Source organism: Hippichthys cyanospilos, chromosome 3 (genome assembly GCF_059441005.1).
Source record: "Hippichthys cyanospilos isolate Australia breed blue-spotted pipefish chromosome 3, RoL_Hcya_1.0, whole genome shotgun sequence".
Lineage (NCBI taxonomy): Eukaryota > Metazoa > Chordata > Actinopteri > Syngnathiformes > Syngnathidae > Hippichthys > Hippichthys cyanospilos.
This window is the reverse complement of record NC_142371.1, coordinates 18908367-18919449: the sequence shown is the minus strand read 5'-3', so window position 1 is coordinate 18919449 and position 11083 is coordinate 18908367. Positions and strand designations below refer to the sequence as shown.

At 42.8% G+C, this 11083-nt stretch overlaps 1 protein-coding gene across 15 annotated transcripts in view; it reads right to left on the bottom strand.

Moving 5' to 3' along the window:
* Positions 1–11083, bottom strand: part of fam131bb (family with sequence similarity 131 member Bb) — a 42468-nt gene that overhangs the window by 8367 nt on the left and 23018 nt on the right. For 4 of the 15 annotated variants that reach the window (XM_088409672.1, XM_088409669.1, XM_088409670.1 and 1 more), the window contains 3 exons: positions 6626–6663; positions 3277–3312; positions 2858–2960 (listed from right to left, as the gene is read on the bottom strand). In XM_088409672.1, the coding sequence (XP_088265798.1) occupies positions 2858–2954 (97 nt within the window). In that variant the 5' untranslated portion in view covers positions 2955–2960; positions 3277–3312; positions 6626–6663. The remainder of the gene's footprint in view (positions 1–2857; positions 2961–3276; positions 3313–6625; positions 6664–11083) is intronic. The other 11 variants (XM_088409674.1, XM_088409666.1, XM_088409668.1 and 8 more) reach the window with 7 other exon arrangements.

The following is an 11083-nucleotide window of genomic DNA, read 5'->3' as shown; positions in this document are numbered from 1 at the left end:
TAAAAGTTCAAGTTTCTAAATTGAGCAATTTGGAATCCTTTTTGAATTTCCTTTTAAAGCATACATCATTTGCGAAAATTGACGCAGTAGTTCCTGAGATATAAAGGTTCAAACATCAGTAGCCACGCCCCTTTTTGACAAAAATTTGGGAGGGGGCCGCCGTGCCCAAATTCCTGCTCCGATTGGCCTAAAATGTTTGATTTAGCGCACGCCAAGTTTTATCAATATCAAAGTCAGCTTGATTGAATTTTTTCCTGGGAGGGGGGGGTAATTTGGCCAGGAATGACCCATTCTTAAATATTCATATCTCTAGTTAATATTCAGTCAAAGCCTAGCTGCGCTTAAATGAGGCCGTTCATGAACATGGATTATGAGAATAGCTGAATGACAAAGGTTATGGCCATGACATTCATGTGTTGAAATGAGAGCGAGCCATCCTGGCCTGAGCAGACTGCAGGGGGAAAAAAAAAAAAAAAGGGAGGAAGGCATGGGATGGATGAGCGCCGTCTGTCAAAGGTGCGCGACGGCCTGCGAGGGGTTAATTGGGGTCACGTGACAGCTTCGGCATGAGTAATGAGACGCCGGCGCCCGAGCCGCGCCCGCTAAATCGCAACGCGCTACGTCTCCTCGCCGTCAATCATCAAATCGGCATTTCCATCTCGCACCTTAGCGGTATAGCCTAGCATAACACGGCCCGGCCCCGGCTCTTGTGTTCCGTGACGGGAGCGAGCGGATGAGATGAATAAATGATGTGGATGTTTGTGGATGTCCACACAGTAGAACAGCTGCACCGCACTCAAATCAACTGCACTGCAGAAAACAACTAGATCAAGCCAGTGGCGACTAGTGGCATTAGGAGCGGGTGGGTGCACCGCACACAACCCCTTTTGCCTTCTTTTACAAACATACAGCAAATGTTCAATGGCCGGTCAAGTCCTTGCCAAATTCGCTTGTCAAGTGCCACGCCCCCAAGGGCACACATACTCTAGCGCCACCTGCCGGTTTTCATTCATTTTGAACTCATTCAATCACAAAGGCATCTGTGTGAGTGTGTGTTTTTTTTTAATAGTCCATACATTCGATCACGGGTATTTTTTTTAGTATTGGCCAAGCTAACACTAAAAAATGGCCGGGACTAAATGAATAAAGTATTAATATCATTGATTACTTGAAATACCGAGGTAATCTAATCAAAGTATTTATTTCATGCTTTAGTACCTGAAGTTATTATCACTTCGGTACCCGACTACACTAAAGTAATTAATGACTTAAATATTTTAATTAAGTTGCGTATTTTCCGCATTATAATGCTCACCTAAAAGCCTTATTTTTTTTAAAAAGCTGATGGTGCGCCTTATAATCAGGTGCGCCTTATATATGGATCAATATTGAAATTGGGATCCGTAGATGGGGAAGTACAGTAAGCTTTACCTGTTTCTTTTGTGTTTACAGTTGAACAAGGTTACTCATATTGACATTGGGTTATTATGCTATTGATAGTTATTTTTTGAGTTATTATTGTTATTACTTTGAGTATTAGTATATTGTGATTGAAAAAGTTTGAAAATATGTCATTAATTGAGGGTGCGCCTTGTAATCCGGACACCTTATGTATGGAAAAAGTTTGAAAATATGTAATTAATTGAGGGTGCGCCTAATAATCCGGTGCGCCTTGTATATGGAAAAGGTTGTAAAATATGTCATTTAATTGAGGGTGCGCCTTATAATCCGGTGCGCCTTATAGTGCGGAAAAAACGGTAATTGATTACTTCAGGACTTAAAACTCATAATTATTACTTTCGCACTTTAGTACTGTCTTAGCTACTGTCTCATAAAACAATGAATACTTTTACTTAGAGCAGTCAAAATTAATCGTTTAATCGATATTCATTGATTAGCAAGTTTAACGACAATATTTTTTAATAGTCCATACGTTCAATTCCAGCTACTTTTTTCGATTTCTTGGCCAACCTAACCCTAAAAATATCTGCTACTAAAGAATCTAGTACTAAAGTAATCGATTACTATAAGTACTAAATTACTGATGTAATCGTGCAGTATTTTTCCATGATCGCTTTATCGCTGACTCCATTCGTACTGCATGTATTACGAATTGCTCTCTGATTGGTTCATCGCTGCCAGCGCACATACCGTACGTAATACGTAATGGTCACCGATGGTTTTATGGCTGCTTGAGTACGTATTGTTTGTATTTGGTCCCCGTGGAGCGCTTACCAAAACGTTTTTACAGATTTTTGGCGCACCAGATTTTAGGGCGCGGCGGAAAATAAAGGGATTTTATTTGCGCCTTATGGCACGGAAAATTGGCTGCTAACATTGTTGTTTTTTAATCGGTATGTAATCTAGCTAAGTGGTTGGTGCCCCACCAGTTTTGGTCACTCTCCAAAACGCCACTGGATGGAAACCAAAAAAGAAAAAAGAAAAAGAAAAAAAACCACCGCACTGAAAGCAAACACTTGACTGCACTTGATTTGACTCCACTGAACACGACACAAGCCAAAACATCCAAACTGATTATAATTCAGGACAACACACAGACACCAAATTACACTATAATTCACTTCGCCACTCACCTGTTCTCAGAGCAACACGCAGCACAGTGATGTGTCTATTGTCTTTGCAGCCTGATTTCATTCCGCCAATGACTCACGCTGAGTCATTGACTATCACAGTGTGTAGGGGAGGAGGGGGGGAAACTGAGGGGAGGGGGGAGGGAGTTTCAAAAGGGAAAAAAAAAAAAAGGGGAACCCATTTCGGGTACCATGCTGACTCCATTGTCCTCGGGGGGACGGAGCCAACATGGGGTGTGTTTACCGGTCACAGCACAGACACACACCTGACACACCTGACAGAGAAGACTTAGCCAGAGCGCCGATGCCGTAGGCGTTTGAGTTCCTCTTGAGGCGCGGCAGGATGGACGTGGTGTCCTCCATGGACAGCTGCGAAGAGGACGACAGAGGGATGGCGGTGGGGGAGGCGGAAAAGAATAGTATGGACGGTGTGACGGGGCACACGAAGACACCGAGACAGTGTTAGAGAGAGGTGAGTGGAAGGGGAGAGGTGATGGAGATGCCGGATTAATACAAATCTACAGTCGGCCAAATCTCGATCGCAACTTAACGTGCGCTTGTTCCTACTGTGACGCGCACACACACAAAAAAAGGCTCCATAGCCAAGGTGAGGGGAAGGGTGCGGGGCGGGGCGGGGTGAAGAATCCACCTCCAGGCCACAAAGGAACAATGTCACGGCACTTACGTTGATCCCCTCCCATGAAAATTCTGAACGTCCATGCTGAAGGCGGGAAGACACAAGGAGGAAGAAGGGCGGGACGGAGTCACGCAGAACATTGACGTGCGTGGAGGGTAGATTGCAACAGATCGGGAGATTGCGCATGGGACATGCGGGAGGGGGGGGGCGGGGCGGGGCGGAAGACGAAGCCAGATACAGGACACGGACGGGTTTTTCCAGGAACCACAAGAATGACAGGGAGAAGAGGGGGGAATTGAACAGCCATCAGTTTGGATTTGTTCACTTATGAGGAGCAGAGTGAATACGCGGGGGATGAATGAATGAGCCGCCTCGACGCTTTCATACACCTGCGCAAGCCAATACGCTCCAGAGATGATGAGGGCAACATTTCCGCTACATTTCCAATGAAAAGAAAATATAACATGGGGGGATGTTGGAATTATTCCAAATTGAGAGAATGAATGGAAATTACGGTCCGGAAGCGATGGAAAAATGATGCTTCATGATGCACCTGTGTTATAATTTTACTCCTTGACATGTGTTTTTTTTTAACCGCTGTGTGACTTGAGTAATCGTGTAATAAATACTCTTCGCCAATAGGCGGCAGCACAGTGCTTGTTTGTGCGGTATTTTGGCCAATCCTTTGATCTTGACATCCAACGCATTTTACATCAAAGGGGGATCATTGAAAAAAAAAGACTAGGGAGCTGAAATTTCACCCGACATGTCAAATTTCATTACAGTTATTGTCATCCCTTGGCTGAAATACTGCCAAAATGATCAAAATACTGCAAAAAAGTTAAAAATAATTTCCCCTGCCTCTTTGAAACAAGAGTGCCATCCAGAGGAGTAAATAAAAATATCACAAGTGCTTCATGACGCTTTGTTTGTTCGTCAGTACTGATCCGCTACTTAAAAAAAATATTACTGTCATTCAAAACAAATCGTAATTCTTACAAGCACTGCTTACTCACTAGCAAACAAAGCCTCATGAAACACTTGATATTATTTTACTTCTCGAGATGGTACGCATAGTTTTAAAAATAAATAAAGGTTAACGAAACGAAAGTCTATTGAATTTACTTTTTGAAAGCAACAGTGCCATCTAGAGGAATGAGAAAAAATGACACGTGTTTCATGAGGCTTCATTTTCCAATCACTACGTGCTTAGGTAAGCAATACAAAGAAGTTGTGCAAGAAACTGACGTGGGCGTCTACTTAGCATACAACCTAAAGTAACAATTTCTTTAATAAAAAATGAATACAAATAAAATACAAGCATAAATGAGTGCAATTGATGGCCATTGAAATGCATTGGAAGGAAACAAAACTTATTTAATTGATCTTTAAATAATCATCTGATTAAACTGTTTGTTTTGCCCATACATTAGATCAGCCAAAAAAAAATCCTCATTGGTCGGCCAGTAATAATGGCAAAATATCAGCCAATCAGGCGTATGTCGTCAGAACCTCGCGTTCTGATTGGCTGATAGGTTTCAGTTTGAAAAATTCACCAATTCATCCAAACAAAATCCAAATCAAAAAAGTATTTGAATTTGTTTTGGTTTTTTTGTAGATTTTGTTGCTTTATTTCTTTAAAAAAAACATAAAATTCAGCGTTTTATTGTCAAAGTCACCACGATGAAAAATGTGCATTATTTTGTTGCAATTCATCCCAAATGTTGCGTTTTCCGCGTGTATATTGAGCCAGTGTGAGTGTCTCACAAAAAGACAGAAAAAAGATGTCAGTAGTATCTGATGCAGCTGTCAGACTAAAGACTGGAGCTTGCAGCAAGATGAGTGTGTATTTGTGCGTGTGTGTGTGTAGGCTGCCGCCGAGGACAAAAAAGATAAGGCGGGATTTGGCTTTATCGGCTGGACACTAACTAGACCAGGACACCGGCCCACTACCGCTGGAAAGTCAATCATGGCGGTCACTTTCGACTTGAGCGCCAACTCCGTCCGGATTCAAAGGTGAACTCATTCGAATTGAAAAAACAAGGTCAAGGTCGCTGTTAAGATACTTCACAGAAGCCAATTTTTACGTACGTGATTATTCACGAGGATGAAATGAAGTCACGAGCGAGTACAAAACGTCTCTAGCCAGCTCACTAGTAATAACATTTTGTCTAGTCGAAATATTGGAAGAGGGATTTCGCATTATGTCTTCGTAATTTTGCGAAAATGATAACTTTTGGATAATTTAATTAAATGTACAATGTTTGATTTGTGTTGGTTTTTTAGTAACCTTCAACAGCGAGTGAGACATCAACAAGCACGCTGGACCTCTTTTTTGGACAACTCAGCCAGTATGTGAGTTTTCCGAGCGATGTTATACGATATTTACAATACAAGAACAAAATATTAATCACAAACGAAACTAAAACACGAAACGCAGAAAGTCACACGTAAAAAAAAAAACGAGCAAACAAAATAAAACGAGTTACAAATGCGAAAAAACATGCATGTCGTAAAACACAATCACAAATTAAAAATAGCGAACAAAAAAGGCAACGGACAAAAAAAAACATTAGTCGCAAATGCATGCAATTTGTGATTTTTAATTTGCTTTTGCTTGATTTTATATATTTTTTTAATGTCATTTTTAATTTGCAGCTGTGTTCTTTATGTGTTTTTGCTTTTTTCTTTGTGATTACTTTGATGGTTTTGCTTTTGCTTGATTTTATATATTTTTTTTATACATTTGTTTTTTCTAATTCCTTTAATCAGTCCTAAAAACAGGTATAATATTTTTCTTTCAGAAATTTTAATTTTTATCCGGTCAAACTCATATTTAATAAGAAATAAAATTGCGAGCATCGTGTTTGTTATGATTGCCACGAGCTCGCAAAGCAACGCAGCAAGCAACTTCCTGTTCTTTCTCTTTCGGCGTCACGTATCTTTTGTTTCTTCTCCTCCTCGCACGGAGTGAGTGTGATGAAGAAATGTAACACTTGAGTGCTTGCGCGCCCCCAGTAAAGAAGCTAGCTATCTTCCATCAAGGAAAAAAAAAAACCTCCCAAAAACGATCATGGGTGTGGGTGTTTTTTTCTCCCTGCAAGGGCACGGCGCATAAATAAATCATGCATTGGCTCTGCAGTACATTTGCTTTGAAAAGTGAAGCTGCGTTTTAGTGGAAAATGGCTTCCTCTCCAATGCCCCCGTCCCAGAGGACCAAAGGGGGGAGGGGGGGGGGGGGGGGGGGGGAGAAGGGTGACATCCCGCGACCGCAACGAGCCAGACGTCGCTCATCCGCTAGCGTGATTAGCGGGCGGCGTTTGATAGCGAGCGAACGGGGTCGGCCGCGTTGGGGTCCGCGCCTGGTTGTGGCAGAAGGTAAAGAATAAGGTCTTACCTGCTCCCCATCCTTCTGGACTGGCACGCCATCTGCTGCTGAGAGCAGGCGAGAGAAAAAAAAAAAAAAAAAAACAGAAAAGAAAGGACATTAACATTCATCGCTTGGATTCATGGCAGCTTGTTGACAAGGTCAAAGTTCAAGGAGGTCGATTTTCAACAAGAAGTTGATCACATTTTTTTGGGGGGTTTGAGGAGTTCCCATTCAGTAATTCAAACATTTTTTTTATGGTTCAACATAGTATGAAAAATAGCACGTATTAGCATTTATGGTCATAAATGAAAATCCATACAAAAAAGTATTTGAATTTGTTTTGTTTTTGCTTTTGTTCCTTTTTTTTTTTTTTTTTTTACTTTATTTATTAAAAAAACATAAAATTCAGCGTTTTATTGTCTAGTTCGACTTCGTAGGGAAATTATCAAGAAGACTAGTGAGGGCAACCTGCAATATAAAGTTATAGTCTAAAATGAAAATTCACCCAAAAAAGAGTTTGAATTAATTTTGTTTTTGCTTTTGTTCCTATTTTTTAAGGTTGTTTCTTTAAAAAAAAATACATGCATAAAGTTTATATTTTTATTGTCTGGTTCGACATAGTAGGAAAAATATCAATAAAAATAGGGTAAACCTGCAGTATAAAATGATGGTCATAAATAAAAATCCACACAAAAACAAAAAAAAGAGTTTGAATTTGTTTTGTTTTAGCTTTTGTTTCTATTTTTGTAGTTTGTTTCTTGAAAAAAAATACATGCGTAACGTTCATATTTTTATCATCTGGTTCGACATAGTTGGAAAGATATCAATAAAAATAGTCAGGGTAAACCTGCAGTATAAAATTCTGGTCATAAATAAAAATCCCCACAAAAAAAAAAAGTTCCAATTTTTGAGTAAATTTATATATATTTTTTGTCTGATTAAAAAAAAAAGGCTAAAATCTGACGATATTCCGGTAGGCCCTTTAACATGCGCGGTGGACCGCTTCAAAATGGACGTCGGGCCACAAATGGCCTTCGGACCATAGTTTGGACACCATTGATGTAGTGTAGCTAATATTTATGGGATGACAATGAGCTTTTATGTCCCCCCCAAAGACAATTCCCAGTCAAGCAATCACACCACCTTTCAGCGGTCCGTCCATTAGAACTTTCCAATTATCGGTCAACCACAAGAAGTGTAGATCAACAATAAGTCATTTCCGAGCCCCTCTCGGTGGCACAAATGAACGTTATCATCTCCCCCCCCCCGCTTTCCTGACTGCTCAAATCCTAATTAAAACATAGCTTTAATTTGATGGAGTGTACTGGTAATTGGGTTTAAACACGGCTGCGGTCTCTAGGTGCCCGCTCTCGGGTATCAGCTGCGCGCTCGCAACTCTCAGGGGGGGGGGCGCGCTCCCGTATCGGCCGCGGGGCCTCCGACCGTCGCCTTGCGCTCCTCCGTGATGTCTGCGACCTACTGACCCGCTCATTCAAAAAAAACGCTCTCCGCGATATTAGCCTCGCTTCTCAACTCCGTCAGATTAGGACAGGGGGCGCGGAACGAGACCCCGAAAAGCTCCGGTCCGGGAAGCGGAACGCCGAGTCGCCTCCGCTCGGCCGTGATTGGATGATAGGGACGTCCTAATATGAGTTTTCAAATCAACAGATGAATCATTGGGAGCTCGTTAATGGAGCTTTTTTTTTCAGTCAATTTGACCCACTTTCATCGCCGCTTCTGTTTTGATTCTTCTTCTCGTCGGCAACATTAAACAGCTTATATATGTCAGAGCAAATTTTCGTTCCACTTGTGCGCCGCCACACAAAGCAAACGCTCGGGTGGTTTACACTGGAACGTCAAATTGAATATGGAAAAAGATCATCAGCTGGATCAAGATTCTCCTGCTTAGGATTACTACGTTTTCTGATTGATTTGAATGAGTTCTTCCACTATTCCCTCGATTAATCGGAAATCATTTCATCCCGTATCGCAAATACCGATTTGTTTCCGTTTATGTATTGATTATTGTTTTAATATTACAGTATATAGCCACCCAAATCCAGCATGCATAGTCCCTATCTTCTCTATGACCCTGACGTGGATCGGCGCTATCGAAAATGAACGCACGGTGGATTTATGACGCACTTCCACTTGCGTCAGGTGGTGTCAAATAATCTGGACAAGGTGTCCTTATTAAAGAAAGCATTACACTCAGCAAAAACGGCAAAGGAACCGCTGATGATCTTCCCCGAGCGCCGGTAAAGACCGTCGGAGACGTTTGCAAATTTTACTATTAGTGCTGAACTGCGTGTGACCCTCGTCGGATTAGTCAGGCGTGCCTCATTTTTGCCGCTCCGGAGTACGGCGTGAGATAGTTCCTTATGTCGGTAAAATCTTTTTGGACTGGGAGGGAGCTGGGAGAACGTCCCAGATTCCTCAAACATGCCCCGCAAAACATAATATATGCACACCCACATACTATATTGGGCCTACAGCATAATGCACACAAATTTATCTGCCGCTGTTTGCCTCGCTCTTTTTTTTTTTTCAGTTTCTCTCCTTTTTCCCGCAGCCTTGTTTGTCCAATTAGTGGATTAGCAAGTCACTCTTGCCTCACATAAATCACAACGTGACTCAAGACTTCTGTAGCTTGCAGTCCTTCAGCGGACCGGTCTATTCACTCATTCAAGGCCTGCCATTTTTACGCGCTCCTATAGCAAAAAAAAAGAAAAAAAAACACCTTCACGTAATGAAAATCAGTAGAATGTATTTTCCTTTCACAAACTTACTTTGTTCCAATGCATTTGAGAAGAAAAGGACAGTCGAGCGAAGCAAGATTTGCTAATGTTATGAGCGGCTCGCGACATTAGCATCTTTGTTGCTATCGTTACATGTGGGCGCTTTGCATTGATGTGTTAGGCTAAACTTGAGCTGCTTCTGTGGTAAGCCAGCACGCTCTTATGCATATTTACCTTTATGAAAGGTGCCATTTTGAACTTTTCAACATCTCTCACGGGCTCTTCCATTTTCACGACTTCCTTCTGCCCTCCCACCCATCAGAACCCACCAAACATAATGAAAGTCCACGTCAGGGTGTGATAGACTTTTGTTTTCCAATCCCTAAACTCAAACAGCCCAAAGCATTAACATCAATATAATCAACATACTGTCCACAAAGCATAAAGTTTTAAATTAAAAATGAGATTAACATGATTACCTATGACTGCAATCAGTTGAGTTCCAGTCATCTGTTATTTTCACACCCCTAAAATGATATCTTTTAGACATATTTATTTACATATGTATATGCCCAAAACCAGCTGGGGTAGGCACCAGCAAGCCCGCTACCCTTGTGAGGACAAGTAACTCTAGAAAATGGTTGGATGAATTTTCAAAGACAATGACATATTTACAGAAATGACGTGACTGTAAAATGACAACAAATATCCTCTGAATTAGGATTTTCAAAAGACAGGCACTTAATGAGTTCATCACAGTTTTGTTCCGTTGGTTTTTCCTCATTTTTTTAAAAATGAAATACATGGCGCGAGCCATAATATCTTGAGCGGCCGTCCAATAGGATGACATCAATGCATTTGCCGAGCCGTCCACAATGGTTTCCATGTCCGTGTTTGTGATTCCTCTGACTTGTTTAGGCTACAGGCTCCGAACGTCTCCTCGGATGACGGGTCAGTAGTCATTAGCTAGCATCTCCGTCCTTTCCAAGGCTATGGCGCGCTCGCGTGTTTCTCCGCGCCCCGTTAGGTGATAGTAAGCCGATGCGTAATTCTGCTCCTGAGAAGGAAGGCAGGATTCCTCCTTCGGTAGACAAAAAAAAAAAAAAAGAGAGAAGAAGCTTTCTCTCCCTCGGCGTTCTTTTTCCCTCCTCCCCCGCACGTACAAACGGTATAGCGCTGGATCCCCCCCCGCCCCCCGCAGTCATGGGGGAGAGCCTGCTCGAGCGCGGCCGCGGAGGACGGGGGGAAAAAGAGGGAGCGGCTCAGCCGTGCGTAATGAAGCACCGAAGATCCGCAGCGCTCGCGCTGTCAACTCCCGCTCGGGCCGGAGCGGCTTGACGGCCGGCGCTCAAGTGAGAAGCGCTTGACTGTCATCTGTCTTTTCGAGGGGGGGGGGGGGTCGCCGCTTGTTTATCAAGGCAGCTGCGGCCGAGCCGGTCGCCACCGAGGGGTAATGGCTCGGATAGAAGCCCTCACCCGCCGACGGGGTACGCGCAGATGCCGGCTTAGCGAGCTGTGCGGTGCGGCGGGGACCCGGCTGAGGACTGGCTGACGAACAGCTGGGCAAGTTTGGCGCAGGGAAAAGCAAACGTGCCTTTGAGAGACACACCATTGCGGGGGAGGGACGTCGGATGGAAAAACGCAGCGCGAGTCATTAACTTGGCGGGGAAACTACGTCGGAGGCAAGAAAATGGCCTCTGGGGCACCTTGATAGGCGTGACTACCGGAAGGAAAATATTGTATTCGC